General features: G+C 44.8%; 1 protein-coding gene across 3 annotated transcripts in view; it reads left to right on the top strand.

Annotated features, from left to right (window-relative positions):
* MFSD1 (major facilitator superfamily domain containing 1) overlaps positions 1-16,022 on the top strand; it is a 73,162-nt gene that overhangs the window by 40,515 nt on the left and 16,625 nt on the right. For 2 of the 3 annotated variants that reach the window (XM_029615149.1, XM_029615150.1), the window contains 2 exons: positions 4,425-4,537; positions 11,644-11,691. In XM_029615149.1, coding sequence (XP_029471009.1) covers positions 4,425-4,537; positions 11,644-11,691 — 161 coding nt within the window. Of the gene's footprint in view, positions 1-4,424; positions 4,538-11,643; positions 11,692-16,022 lie in introns of those variants that run through there. The other variant, XR_003858549.1, reaches the window with a different exon arrangement.

Below are 16,022 nucleotides of genomic sequence, written 5' to 3'. Positions count from 1 at the left end.
TGGTGGTTGTAGAAGCTCTTCTGAGAAAAGAAGATGATATAGTTCATCTGTATCTAAATGATTAGTTATTCAAAGCCAAAACATTTCAAGAAGGAATCAGTTAGCAACAGAGTAGTACAACTCTTAGGAAGTTTAGGGTGGATAATCAGTTTTGCAAAAAAAGCAGTCTTCACCCTACCCAGTCTCTAGACTGTGTGCACAATTCAATACCAAGAAGAGCTCATATATCTAATATCAATGTGCATGATCAAAGTTATTGAACCAATTCTCAACCTACAGTCCAAGCCTTTGGTGCTATCTTCAGTATTAGGAACAATGTCAATAATAGACCTAGTTCAATGATCCAGAGTACATGAGACCTCTACAAAGTTCCCATCTATATAATAGGCCACCACAAACTCAAAATCTAGTGTTGTCTCCCCTTCCCTGATTCAGTAAAAAGAAGTCTTGCTTGTTGGTTAAAAATATAGCACCTAAAAAAAGGTCTAGAACCACCATCGTGGACATCAGTATCTACAGATATGAGTTTGAGTACAAAGAGTTTAGTCTTAGAAGCCACATGGGTCAATTAACAGATTGATATATTACTAATCTTATTGTTGTGGTTTTCTATTTTCTTCCATTAGTAAAGGGGTGGAGCTGTGAAAATTCTTTGCGACAATGGCAATTGCATATGTAAACAAATGATGGAATGTAAACTCAAGGAATATCTGAAGAGTCCTATATCCCTGGGAAGAAATAAATCTACAATGGATTTCTGCAATACATATTGCAGTTCAAGAAAACGGTTAAGCTGATTTCCTCAGCAGAAATCTTTTGGATCCAAGGGAGTGGAAACTCTGCCAAGAGGCTTTTCAGAAGATAGTGAAACAATGGGAAATGCTACAGATGGATCTAATGGCAACTCGCAAAAATGCCAAAATCCATTGATTGCACAGCCGCCGCAGAGGAGTAGATGCACTAGTTCAGACATGGCTGAAAGGGGAGAGAGAATTTGTTTTCTCACCATAGCCATTGGTAGGACATATACCAAGAAAAATAGAGAAGGAAAAAGCTCAAGTGATTCTAGTAGCACCAGATTGAACTAGAAGGCCATGGGATGCAGATCTAATGAGGTTAAAATTGATTAACCGCTAGTTTTCCAGTTCCTGAGTTCTTTAGAAACGGGGACCAGTTTTAGGGGAAAACCCATCTCTTGAAAGGTTAGGATTAAGCAGAAAAGGCTACTTTCCCTCTGATTTCTACTCTTTTGAAAGCAAAAAACAATTCAAAATCTTTAGCATATGCACACGTGCTGTTGAAGTCATATACTGCAAAGAACTATTAATCTCACCCTAGCGGGCAGAAATTTCAAATAGTTTAAATTTTCACATTTAGAAAATTTAGAAAACGTTTTAGCATTCAGTTCTTAAAACAACAATTTCTTATAGAAGTAGAATCAAAGGAAATATGGTAGCATACTATCCAGATATTTTCTGTATGGGGTTAAAGAGATTATATCCACTGTTTAGTGCAATTGTTACTTAATGGAACCTAAACTTAGAATTAAAAGCTGTAGTAAAACCTCAATTTGAACCATTAAAAAATGCAACAATTAAGGATCTTTCATTGAAGACAGGCTTTTCTAGTTGCTATTTCATCAGCAATGTGTATTTCTGAGATACACTATCTTGTAGAGAACCTTTATGTAAAATATTTATATTTCACATGCAAAGTTCGGGGCAGAGTACAACTTTACATATACTTCTTAAAAACGAGACTATATGATGTCCAAAAATACATCAACTTGTAAGAACAATCAAAAACTCCACAAGAAACAGGTCCGTACTTGTCTCATGGATCTTTAAAAAAAAAATCATCACATTACAATGATTCTGATATAGAAGTTATTACTGCAAACCTATGTCCCACTCAAGTTCCTCAAAAGCCTTCTTAAATGCTCGGGTATCTGCAGTTATGCGCAAGCTGCCAGGCAGAGCATTCCAGCATATGGGTCCTGCATTTGAGAGAGCTCGTTCTTTTGTTTCCATCAATTGTGCTAGCTGCAGAGAAGGTAACTATTTGAACTGTTCCTTTTTTTTCTACCAAAGGTAATCTCTAATTTTCATCTAAATCAGAGAATTACATTACCAGCTTTCTCAAAAGGATGTGAAAGAGAGAATAGGTCTTTGAAGTATCTGGACTTGCAACGTATTCTAAAATATTTAGAAGTAACGAGTTCTTTTAGAAAATAGATGTGTGTTTGGAGGACCACAAAAGGTGAAGCAGCATGTAAAAGGTACTTTAATAAAATGGATTAAGGAAACAATTACTATAGCATATGCACTGAACAATAGTAAGGTTTAAATAGGTAGGTTAATCATTTTTAAATATAATGGTGCTCTTGTGGAATGGGCTGTAATCTTCATCATGGCAGAGCTGGGACTGTACATCCTATAGATATTTGTAAAAAAAACTTCATGGTCAACTTTGTAGTATTTTGTAAAGCATTTCAGATTGGATGTTCTCTGAAAAGAAGATGCAGCCTCCAATAATAATTGGGGTTTGGTACTTCCCAGTCATTCTGGACTGGTGACGCAGGATGAAAAATGGAGAAATTTAAACCTACCTGAGAAGTTAAAACATAAAAGAATATAGAGATTTTTCTAGTAAATGGGAAGATTAAAATTGTTAAAACTCATTATAATTTAACTTTTTTTTTTTTAAAGACTTCATCTATAAACAAAGTTGGTAATTTGTTTTAAAATTAGTAATATTTATATACTTTAAAATCTGCTTTGTCATGGGAATACTGGCTTTAACTGTCACTGCACCACACGTAAGACGTGATATCACAGAAAGTCAGGTGCTCTATCTATCATCTGCTGGAAGGGGGTACATAACCCATTTGTCCTGGATTGGTGTAGCAGGACTAAAGGAAAGGAAATTAACAGGTGTTTACATTTCTTCTTTGCAGAGAGCACATGCTAGTGTGACCTGCAGGCCCAGAGAGAGGCAAAACGTTACGGGTAGATCCAGGAGCTTGATGGGTGGGAGGGGGAAAAGGTGAAAAGTCCTGAGGGAAGGGATGAGAGCTCTCCGCCTGGAGGGGTGGGAGTAGAAAATGCTGGGTTCAGGCTGGGGAGGGGGCAAAGAGTTTGCATTGAATGTTCAACGGGTGACGGCTAGTGGTTAAACATTGGATACCTCAGGAACGACATACTGTTAGAAAATTTCTATAGAACTATCACTATTGAAACATTTTTTTTCTTATTTAAAGAGACAGTCTTGTTCATTCTAGAGACAACAAAAATTTTAGTAATTGTTTTATTGGTAGCTAGCAAAGTAACAGTTTGGTGTTTTTACTAGCTTTCCCTGCTGCCTTCCCCCAGTAAAATGATTTTTTTTCTTATTCTTATGGCATACCTTAGTTGACCGCTTGATTTATATTTTCTCCCGGAGTGCTGAGAGATGTTAGTCTGGCTGCAGTACCAGCATCAAGAGTGAAGCTGTTGTAACACTTGGAAAGTTATATGCACGGCACTAACTTGTTATGATTAATCAGGCACCAATTGTACAATACCAGTTTTACTTTTATTGGGGAAAGACTTGAAGAGAAAGCTAGTAAAAACTGGTGATTATTTTTCCTGCTACAAACAGGGTGGTCATGACTAAAGCATATTTTAACTTTGTGTAAGTGGGCATTGCAGTCTCCATTACTTTACAATTTACATATGGGAAAATGTATTATTTCTAACATTGACAGGTAGGATATTTGCTTGGCCATTAAGAGAGCAATTTTCAAAAACATTTCTGTGGGTAAAACTGTTTTACTAGCAGAAAGGGAGGCAGCTGCATGGAACAGCCTCCCATTGGAGATGCTGGCGACAAGGACGGTATGTGACGTCAAAGCATGGGACAAGCACAGGGTGGGGGGATTTCTGAGGGAGTGGTAGGGAACGTAGAGCTGAGCAGACCAGATAGGCCGCATGGTCTTTTTCTGCTGTCATGTTTGTATGTCGAAATGGCCTTTTACAAAATAGCTCACCCACTATTGTGGGTAAACTTGTGCCTGTTCACGTGTAAACTTACCAGGACTGGATAGAGGTGTTCCCGGGGGGTGGAGTTGAGGGAGTGGTTTGGACTTGAGCACATACTTTTTTTTTTTTTTTTGCATTTTCAAAAGTGTGCATGTAAATTTTCCTCGCACATAATAGCGGGTGTAAATATGTGCGGGTCGATCGGGTGGGATTAATTTTTCAAATTGGACTTGTGCGTATAAGTCCACTTCAAAGACTGCTATAACTTATGCCCCTGTTTGCTGCCTAATTTAGGAGGGCTGCTATAAAAGGACTCCCTAACTGAGCACAGCACTAAGTAGTGTGTTCTACCTGGGAATAGGCAAGGTGCAGGAATCGAGTAACGCGTATCACAAATGTTTCTAGTATGCAGTCGATCCAGAATCTCGGACTTGGAATCATCGCCATAGCTGCCGGTGCGATACTGGATTCCCGAGGATATTTGTTTCTGGAGGTCTTCTTCATTGCTTGTCTGTGTGGTAAGTCGCGAATACCTGCAGGGTGAGGGGTTTCTCTGGCAGGAGCGTTGCATAGTCATGTGAAAGCTATTATGCCTCCTAGAGACTCCCCCACCTCCTCCCCCCCCCCCCCCTAAAAAAAAAAAAAGATCAAAATGTTGTTCTTAACCCAGAAATGTTTTGGTTTTTTTTATGTGGTTTTCTTTTTTATTTTAATTTCAGAGCTTTTCTTTCTTCCCTGGTTATTCTTGCCAAGGTCTGAACCAGCAACATTTTTTTTTCCTAACTCTGCACTATGTCCTGTCTGTTTGGCCAATAGAAACTCCCATCCCACTATTCAAGAGAATGGTGGTAGCTTTAAAAAAAAAAAAAAAGAAGAAGAAATATGAGAAGCGCACTGACTCTTCAATTTATTTTGAAAGTATTTTTCTGCTAACTCTAAGAAACATGGAAGCGAGAGAATTATTTGGGTCAGTTAGAAAAAGAGCTCCCCAAAGCTGAGTGAGTAGATGACTGCCATGCTTTTAATTTTAGCTGTAACCCCGGCCATAAGCACAGGGCAGCACATAAAAATGAGTCGACAAAAAAAGGAGATTGATTTAAACGTGTTTGATTCTGGCTTAGGAATTAAAATGGTTTACCTAAATCTCCTTTTTCCCCCCTCTGATGTATACTTTTCTTTTGTGTGTGTGTGTATCTGTATGCCTGCAGATTTACACTGCATGCAGTACCAGTTTGTTCCAGGCTTCTGCCTTTTTGTCTGCAGTGCTGGTTTTTTCAGTTGCTACTTTTAGCTTGTATACAATCTGACCAGTTGACATAAATTCTGGGCCGACTCGATGGCCCAGCAGCAGCAGCACTGCCATTCAGGAGACCCAGGTTCTGTCCTGGATATCACACACCTCACTCCTGCAGGAGGGAGTCCTGGGTTTCATGCGGTGATGATACCTCCCAGCCACTATAGACTGCACTTGTGCTGGGCTCCAGAGGAAGCTGTGATTTGTGTGTGTCTCAGTCAAGGAGAGTTGCTGCCGGGGAAGAGGGAAGCAGTACATAATGGGAAAATTTCCTGCTGGCTGTGAATGAAGCTCACAGCATCCAGAAGGGATCCCAACGTTCAAAGCTCAGTAGTGGGCAACAGTGAATCTGTCAGGCAGTAAAGAGAATAATTAAAGTGGTCCTGTCTGGCTTATCTCAGTAGTGCATTGCCCTGTCGTACTAGAATCGAGAAGGCAGTGGTGTTCTTTGTGCTACTGAGTTTTGGACTAGAATCTGCTCTGGGCGTAACGCAATTTTTTTTTTTTTTTTGTAAATCTGTATATTAGGGGAGTGAGAGAGGGGAGGACTTTACTGCCCAACAACACCATCACTGGCTAACTCAAAGTATGTATGCAGTTGTTCCCAATCGTGGTCCAAAGGCAAGGGACCTGCCTTTTAGCCCCACAGGTGGATGTTTCAGCAGCTTAAAGGAGAAGTGAGGAAGTGCTGCAGCCCAGACCTGAGAAAATATTTATTTCTACTCATATCCCACCAATGGCTCTAGGCAACTTGCAAAGTTACACACACAGTCTAATAGACGCAAAGCATATGAAACAATCAAAGCAGAGGGACTACATCTCAAACTCTAAAATAAATTAAATTAAAAATGGGACGACCTTAGTATATCAGTTTAAAGATGGGTTTTCAGTGCAACTTTGAAAGTTTTTGTACAATTTAACCGCAGTTCCCTGAACGTACCCGGATCAGTCTAGACTCCTGGGTTTTGCCCCCCCCCCCAGCAGATGGAAACAGAGAAGTTACCGTAATGCTCCGCCTATAAATAGAATGGTGCCACCTATAGTCCGGCAGTATTTTTCTGTCTCCAGCAGATGGAAACAGAGAAGTTACTGTAATGCTCCGCCTATAAATAGAATGGTGCCACCTATAGTCCGGCAGTATTCTTCTGTCTCCAGCAGATGGAAACAGAGAAGTTACTGTAATGCTCCGCCTATAAATAGAATGGTGCCACCTATAGTCCGGCAGTATTTTTCTGTCTCCAGCAGATGGAAACAGAGAAGTTACCGTAATGCTCCGCCTATAAATAGAATGGTGCCACCTATAGTCCGGCAGTATTCTTCTGTCTCCAGCAGATGGAAACAGAGCAGTTACCGTAATGCTCCGCCTATAAATAGAATGATGCCACCTATAGTCCGGCAGTATTCTTCTGTCTCCAGCAGATGGAAACAGAGAAGTTACTGTAATGCTCTGCCTATAAATAGAATGGTGCCACCTATAGTCCGGCAGTATTCTTCTGTCTCCAGCAGATGGGGGAGCTGCCAAACCTATAGTCTGGGCTGTGTGCTTACTTGGATATTCTTGTGTTTAATTAATTTGGATGGGGGGTGGGGGGGTTGGCTTTTGTTTTCTGGCTTGTTTAAGCTTTATTTAATAAAAAAAAAAAGCATAAGAAAGCAGCTTGTGGCAGCACAGTGGTCGTTAGCCTCCCAGGTGGTCGTTAGGTTCTGAGAGAACCATCCCACGCTGGTCTGAGGCAGCTGCTTCACAGGGTCGAGGGCCCTACTTATCTTCTCAGCAGCTGGGTGCGATACTGGGGAGCCCGGCTCACTCCACCCGAAGGGATCAGCACATTGGCCCACTGCTGGGCAAGTGTTATAATTTAAAAAAAAAAAAAAATTTTACTTTCGTTTTCTCCCTCGTCGACTCTATCTCTCTGTCTCAGCACAGCGTTTGCTTTTTGTTTTTGGCTATTTCTTCATGATTTTTGTCAAAATTTTAGCAATTGCAAGCTAATGCTGACTTATCGATGAAGAGTAGGTCCAGGCAGGTCGTCTGGAAGCTTTGGTGGCATACAGCACGGATGCGCTGCATGATCTTTTGCGCACCTCGGCCAGATCCATGGCTTCAGCTGTCTTAGCTCGTAGGCTCCTCTGGTTGAGAAACTGGTCCTTTCCCTTCAAAGGCAAACTACTTTTGCTAAGGATCTAGAAGATGTGATCCAATCTGTGTGAGAATAAGATTCATTGGTTACCAGAGGATAGACCGAAATCCAGAGGTTCCTTCGCCTCTCGGGCCAGATTCAGAGGGAATCGAAGATTTCACCCATCTAGACCGCCTGCGACCCCTTTTTGGCAAACTCCTAATAGGCAACAGACTTGGTCCCAGTCCTTTCGGGGCCGTCGATTTGGCAGACCTGGTAACTCCCCATCTGCTTCCAGTGCAAAAGCATCACAATGAAGGGGGCGCAGGTCCGTTTCTCGGTGCCGGAGATAGGGGGGCAGACTGTCCCTGTTTTACGAGGAATGGACCAAAGTAACGACGGACCAGTGGGTCCTTACCGTGATAAGAGACGGCTACGCTTTAGATTTTGCACAGCGTCCTCGGGACCGATTTCTAATTTCTCCCTGCGGTTACGAAACCAAAAGAAGAGCGATGCAGGACACTTTACAATGACTTCTGCAACTAGGAGCCATCGTCTCAGTGCCTCCAGAGGCAAGAAGGAAGGGCCGTTACTCCATTTACTTCATAGTGCCAAAAAGAGGGATCTTTTCGGCCCATTCTGGATCTTAAGAGTGTAAACAGATGTCTCCCGGTTCCCCGGTTTCACATAGACGCTTCGGTCTATCATTGCCTCGGTTCGCAAGGGAGAGTTTCTAGTATCCTTAGACCTCACGGAAGCTTAGCTTCACATAGGCATTCGGTCAGACCACCAGAGGTTTCTTCGATTTTCAGTTCTGCATCAGCATTTTCAGTTTCAGGCTCTACCCTTCGGTCTGGCTACAGCACCCAAGACATTCACCAAGGTGGCAGCCCATCTCCGCAGAGAGGGGTTACTGGTGCATCCTTACTTGGACAATTGGCTGATCCGTGCGAAGTCAAAAGCGCTTGCCCAGGAGGCAATTCAGAAAGTACTTCAGCTCCTGCAATCCCTAGGCTGGGTGGTCAATCTCGCCAAGAGCCGACTGGAGCCCACTCAGTCGTTGGAATATTTGGGTGCTCTTTTCGACACAAGTTTTTACTTACCGTGGAATGCATCTCCAAGCTGCAAGTCTGTTCGAGGTTTAATGCTCAAGCACCCACCCAGAGTCGGAGATTATTTACAGGTTCTTGGGTCGATGACTTCAACATTAGAACTGGTACCCTGGGCCTTTGCTCATATGAGACCTTTACAGTCCGCATTACTTTCCCGATGGTTTGTGGACAGTCCTCTGCGGTTTCGGTTCTCCCAGACCTGCTGCATCAAGGGCCTGTTTGTTTGGAGGACGTCTATCACTTCTGTCTAGCGGCATGGCTTTTGAAAGGGAAAGGTTAACTTGCAAAGGCTATTCTCCGGCTGTGGTAGCTACGCTTCTCTGATCGCATAAGACTTCTACCAATCTCACATATGTTAGAGTATGGAAAGTTTTTGAGTCTTGGTGTTTGGACCGTGAGGTTGCGCCTATCCGGGCCTCTGTGTTGGATATTCTGTGTTTTTTACAATCTGGTCTTTCTAAAGGTTTGTCATGTAGTTCTCTCTGAGTACAGGTTGCAGTACTTGGTTGTTTGCATGGTTCCATCCAGGGTGTAGCGTTAGCTGCACATCCTGATGTAGTTTGATTTCTTAAGGGAGCAAAACACTTGCATCCTCCACTTCGGCATCTTTATCCGTCGTAGAGTTTGAATTTAGTCCTCACTGCCCTTTGCTCTGCGTCTTTTGAGCCTTTGAAGAGAGAGACTCTAAAAGATCTTACCTTAAAGGTGATTTTTCTGGTGGTCATTACTTCGGCTCGTAGGGTGTCGAAACTCCAGGCGTTTTTCCTGTAGGGAACCCTTTTTGCGGATTTCGGACTCTGGCATTTCTTTAAGGACGGTTCTGTCTTTCTTGCTGAAAGTGGTTTCCTCTTTTCATGTCAACCAATTGGTGGAGCTGCCAGCCTTCATGGACTTAAACCGTTCGGATCCTTTGGCTAGCGACTTGCAGAAGCTTGACGTTCGCAGAACTTTGCTGCATTACCTTGAGGTTACCAATGAGTTTCGTGACCATCTTTTTGTGCTGTGGAGTGGTCCTAAGTGAGGACAGCTGGCGCATAAAGCTGCTAAAGGAGGCTATTAGTTCGGCCTATCTCCTTCGTGGTAGATCCCTTCCTATGGATCTGCGTGCCCACTCTACACGTTCACAAACGGCGTCTTAGGCAGAGTGTCAGATGGTATCGCTGCAGGAAATTTGCAGGGTGGCTACATGGAAATCTCTGCATACTTTTGTGAGACATTACAGATTGGATGTCCAGGCTCCAGTTTCAGGAGGATTTGGAGAGGGAGTGTTTTGAGCGGGCCTCTCCGGATCCCATCCCAGGTAAGAAAGCTCTGGTACATCCCAGGAGTCTGGGTACGTACAGGGAAAGGAAAATTAGTTCCTTACCTGATAAGTTTTGTTCCTGTAGTGCCACGGATCAGTCCAGAGGTCCCGTCCATCAGAGGCATGGAAGAACAGGAGAGTCTGCTCGGTTCTTATCTATTTCGCTATTTCAGATTCACAGAGATTTTTAATGTTTTGTCCTCAAGTGTTTTTTTTCAAGGTTCAGGTCCCAGGATGGTTCAGTGGACCAGTTTGTTTCTTTTATTATATATAGTTTTGATGGTTTTGAGAGTTCCATTCTGCTTTGACATTGAGTAATACTGCCAGACTGTAAGTGGCACCACTCTGTTTATAGGCGGAGCGTTGTTATGGTAACTGCTCTGTCTCCATCTGCTTGGGGGGGGGGGGGGGGGGAAACCCAGGAGTCTGGATGAAAATTATCAGGTAAGAAACGAATTTTCCTTTCCCGTGGCAGAAGATTCCACATAGTAGGTGCTGCCACTGAAAACTCCCTTTCATGCGTTTCTCATAAACGCGCATGCCAAACCAAATGAACATCAAGCAGGTCATGTTATTTATATCGTTTGTATCCAGGGGTTTCTTTCCTACCTCTGCAGCCCACATGTTAATGTTGTGTTCACGCTTTGTTTTAAATCTCACTGCTTTTAAGGGAGGTGGCTGTCCTGTGAGTGTCTCTGAGCTGTGTGACGTTAAATTGATTTTGTGAAGTTTATCGATAAATAACTCATGCTTAAAATAAGCAAAGTATGCGGTAAGCACTTTCATTTGCGAAATTTCACCATAGAGAAAATATGAGAGAAACCGGTATTGGAATGCATTACTTTTCAAATGAGCCAGGGGGCCTGAAATCTTCCTGATTTTAGATTAACTGACTCGTTTGTAAAACTTGACTCGCAACATCTTCCTACTCTGGGGCTTCGTACCCTGTCGCACCTTAACTCCTACCGGGGCTGTGCATGATCAGCCTTCATTCACAGCTACTCTGGGATTTTCTCTCTTGTTAAAGCCCCCTTGGCTGTCTAGCCCAGTATTTAGCGACTGTCTTCTGGTAGAGAGACCGTAGACCCTGGCCCCTCCTGGATCCTGGCACAAGCGCACCCTTAATCCAGTTAGGTGGTCAGTAGTGTTGTGTGATGACTGCAGCTCCCTCTCCGTGCAGCTCAAGGTGTTTGAACGCTTTCCTCCCTTGCGCCTGACTGAGCCAAGGTGCTGAGCCTGGGCTTGGGAATCAAATCCCGCTCTCTTCCCCCCCTCCCCCCCCCCCCCCCCCCCCCCCGGGAAAAGTAATGAATAGCGCAGCTGCCAGAGCCATTGGTCTATCCCTGATCTATTTTGTCTGTGTGTTATATTTTCAGAAGTTTGGCTCCCTGTACCCCCTGGCAAAGAACAAATGTTTCTGTCTCTGTGGCTGGTTTTTTCAAAGGGGGGGGGGGAGGGGGGGAAGTCTTACGAGATCTGTGTGCTCGTGTCATTGATAAGTTTTGTGTTTGGCGTCCTCTTCATACCGGATTTTCAGAACACGTGAGTGGGTGTGGGAGGACTTAAGCCAGGGTTGTTTTCTTTTTGGATTCACGTATGGCCGTAGTCTTGCGCACACGCGTATCCCGGTGCTTGGTGCTTCTGGGTGGAAATTTCTTGCCCTGTTTACTGATGTATCTTACAAGAAGGATCTTAGAAAATAATGCCAAATAGACGACATATTTTAAATACCGGTACTTTCTAGGTTTCTACATTAATAGTGTGTTTTTTGTATTTCCTTTTGTTTGTTTTCCAGGTTCGCTGATAGCTGTAGTTATGCTGTATTTCGTGGACAGTATGACAGGTAAGATTAAGGGCGTGTTTTATGCTCTTCCTGCCATGTGGTTCATACTAGCCTCCCAAATTAATAGGCATGAACCTGCCTGATTTATTCTTAAAATGTATTCCTGGCAACTTTTCTCTCCTGTGATGGTAAAATAATTATCTGGGGCAAAGTTATTCATAGACTTTGCCAAACAGAAATGATCATATATTTGGAGGCCCTGCATATTTTATGAAAAGTAAATAAATACCTTTTATGTGCCTGCTCAGGCTGGGTGGGCCTTGCTCGGAATCACGTAATATATCTTCATTATACCATGCACGATTCTCAGCCTCCCTTTTTTGGATATGTGACGTCGCTGTGCCATTATCGCCAGTGTATGGAAGTAGATGGGGGAAGCCCAACTGAGCACGCTCCGGCTGTGATGTCAACTAATGACAAAAAAGGCAAAAGCACTCGCCTGTGCTTCCGATACCCCATTTAAATTGGCTGAAAAGCACGTACATGACGTAGCTCCACAGGAAAAGCTTAGAAGAGACAGGAAAATACAGAAGTCTTTCATTCCTGGTGAAATAAAAATTGGCTTAAATTAGCTTTTATAAGAATTCTATACTGGAAGGCTCTTGTCTGTGCAGAAAACAAATAAAGAATCTTTCACTTCTTACACTTTGCCTTGCCTTCACTGCTTTTAGTAGCAGTGCTGTACATCAGGAAGGAGATATCCCTTCAGCAGTATTTATCCTACTTTCCAAAGGGAAGAAGGCATATGAGATTGCCATGTTCATGTGTGTTCCCCCTCCATACCTCAGGGGAGGGAACTGCCTTTTCTGTTCCTTTTCAATTTATGGTTTTATTGTGACAGGGGAGGAAACTGCTTGTCGTATGTATACCACATTTTCAAAACTTATCCGGGGGATTCAAGAGAGCTCTGGCAGCAGGGTATTCTTTTGGAATCCACACATACTTGTAATTTTGGAAGTAGGCTCCATTCGTTCTGTGTGAAACTACTATTCTGTAGACAACACAGAGCTGATTAAACACGGCAGTCTAGTGCATGGGGATGGTGAAATGGATGCACGTCTGTCCTTCAGCACTTTTTGACCGGATGCATACAAACAGGAGAGGCAGATTATAAACTAAACAGTACACACAACACACCATGACCCTGAAGGAGAATCTGCAACCACCAAATGGCTAAAAGTTTTCCATTTTCTACTGTAAATGGTTTTTAAATATACTGTTTATTTTTTGTCTGTAACTTCATATACTACCAAAAGTTCACAGGTCCATTAAGAATGGATAAGGTTCATAAACTTAAGATATCAAAAATTCCCCCTCTGTGAATAGCCCCAATTTGCCACTACTCCTCTAGTTAATCTTAATTATGAACGGGACATTTATATATGAGCAAAATAGTACCTTGCGTTCCCTGTACGTACCAGGATCAGTCCAGACTGCTGGCTTATGCCTCCCTTCCAGCAGATGGAGTCAGAGAAACACACTAAAAGGACACCCCCTATATAACCTGGTGTGCCACCTGCAATCCCTCAGTATATCTCTGACTCCAGCAGATGAAAGAGAGCATAACCTGTGGTCCTGATCCTTGCCAAATTATTCGCTATCTGGGGTACCAGGTTTGATTGGGGGGGGGGGGGGATCTTCCTTTGACTAGATCAATTTCTTAAAATACGATTAATAAAGTTTAATTAAAAAAAAAAAATTGTCAGCAACTGCTGAGTGTCCTGCAGGCATGGCAGGGCAGTGCCCTAAGGCCAGTTTTTTCCCGGAGTTAGTGCTGCTGGCCCGGTGAGTTGGGGGAGTATTAATTGGTGGGCCAATCACTCTCTTCCCCCCCCCCCCCCACCTTATTCCCAGAGACGATTTCTTCCTCTGGAAGGTGCTGGTTTTTTCATGCAGGGAAGTTAATTTCTTTACCCCTGTCGGCTGACTGCGATCGATATAACTTACTTGCTTCTGTCAGCTGTTGGTTTCAGCACTTGCCTGCCGTCTCTCCCGGGCCTCCGGATGGGATGGATTTATTCACCTGGCTGCCTTCTTTCTTTCACGTGCTTGACATGCCACGTGGTTCCTGTTGTGGGGAGCTGGCGTCTCGGCTCTCACGCGATGGTCTCTGCTCTCGGTGTATTCCCAGGGGCGAGGGACCTTCGCGGAGGCCGCATTCAGAGCGGGGGGGGGGGGGGGGGGAAGCTTTGCCACGATCTCGTGGCTCGGAGACCGATTCGGCAGCTCGCAGGCGGAGGCCTGCCTCCTCCCCGCATGACTTGGGAGCGGCGGCCATTTTGCCTGCTCCGATACCAGATGCAGGGCCAGACTTAGAGGGGGAAGATCTCCCCCCGCCAGATTTGAGCCCCCAGCAACCGTGCAGTTGGCAGCTAGACAAAGACCCTCCCTCTGCTTTCCTCGGGGGGGGGGGGGGGGCCTTAAAGCGACATCCATTTTCGTCGCAATTTGTGTTTCTCATCCATAAAGCATATCTGGAAGCGGAGGCTGACTGGGACGCTCAGGATCCGGCTCCTGCAAAGCAAATCAGACCTGCTGAGGACCTGGGGGGTACTGGACCTAGGATTTCTTCCTCTGTGCCACTTGCAGGGTTGCCCAGACCCTCCATTCCTTTAAATCCAGTACAGCAAGACCTCCCCCCCCCCCCCCCCCACATTGGACGTAGGCAATGATGTGGAAAGTTCCACCACTCTAGAGGGAGATGACCCACTGTTCCGTCAGGAGGTGCTGGATCACTTAATTCCACATGTTCTTCAGGAGCTGGAGATCCCGGCTCCGCAGGCAGTGTCTGATTCCTCACCGGGAGATGAGGTATTATCAGGGCTCCGTGACCCTCCTGGGACCTTTCCTTTTCATCCGAAGCTCTTCCAAATTCTGTCCCGGGAATGGGATGCGCCTGAAGTCACCTTGCGAGTCAGCAGGGCCATGGAAAAGCTTTATCCGTTACCAAGTGAGACCTTGGAGTTTCTTAAACTTCCGAAGGTGGACTCGGCGGTCACAGCCATAACTAAACATATCATGATTCCCGTCATGGGAGAAGCGGCCCCTTAAGGATTTACAGGATAGGAAGCTGGAAATTTTGCTTAAACGAATTTTTGAGGTATCCACATTGGGAGTCCGTGCCGCCATCTGTAGCAGCCTTATGCAAAGGGCTACTCTCCGCTGGGTACAACAGCTGCTCACTTCCCAGGAACTCCCGCCAGAAGAGGTGGTGCCCTATACAACCTTCTCCGTACCTCTGCCCATACTATGTCTTCAGCAGTTTCCGCAAGGAGAGGCTACTGTGGCTCCGCTATTGGTTGGCTGATGCCTCGTCTAAGTCTCAGGTTCTTTTCCTTTCAAGGGGAAATTGTTGTTTGGCGACGATCTGGAGCAACTTAAGACCTTAGGGGACAACAAGGTTTACAAACTACCTGAGGATAAACCCAGATAGTCTCGGCTGTTCGGCACCACCCGGGGTCGTTTCCGAGGGCAGCGTCTCTTCCGTTCTGGCAGGGGTGCTTCCTTTGCCCCTCGGCAACCGGCAGGACGGTCACAGGCATGGGCTTCTTCCTTTCATGGCAGACGGCCTCCCCGCAGTGGCTCTTCTCAGGGTTTCACCGCCAACAAAGCTCCTCAATGAAGATACGCCGGCCCATTCCTCCGTCCCGAGGATAGGGGGATGACTCTCCCGGTTTCGCGAGGAATGGGTCAAAATCACGCCTGACCAATGGGTGCTAGATATTATAAATCACAGTTACGCTTTGGATTTTGCTCGCCCTCTTCGGGATTTGTTCCTTGTGTCCCCTGGTGGGGCGCCAGCAAAAAGTCAGGTGATTCTTCAAACTCTGTCTCTGTTGAAGGCTCTGGGAGCTATTGTCCCGGTTCCACCACATGAATGTCGGACCGGTCGATACTCCATTTACTTTGTAGTTCCCAAGAAGAAAGGCTCGTTCCGCCCTATCTTGGATCTAAAGGAGGTCAACAAGGTTTTGCGAGTCCCTCGGTATCGTATGGAGACGTTGAGGTCCAGCATAGCGGCCGTGCACAGAGGCGAATATTTGGCCTCTTTGGATCTGACGGAAGCTTACCTTCATATAGGAATTCAAGAGCACCATCAGAGGTTCCTGAGGTTCATGGTGCTGGCAGAGCACTACTGGTTTTGTGCTCTTTGTTCGGACTAGCAATGGCTCCCCGAGTGTTCACCAAGGTGATGGTAGTGGTCGCAACCTGCCTCCGACGAGAGGGGATCCTGGTGCACCCATATCTGGACGACTGGCTCATTCGGTTGAAATCAGCGGAACTTTGCAAGGAGGCGGTTCAGGTGGTCATACGCCGTCTACACTCGCTCA

Source organism: Rhinatrema bivittatum, chromosome 9 (genome assembly GCF_901001135.1).
Source record: "Rhinatrema bivittatum chromosome 9, aRhiBiv1.1, whole genome shotgun sequence".
NCBI lineage: Eukaryota > Metazoa > Chordata > Amphibia > Gymnophiona > Rhinatrematidae > Rhinatrema > Rhinatrema bivittatum.
Note: the sequence above shows the minus strand (reverse complement) of the source record. Positions and strands in the feature narration are given on the sequence as shown.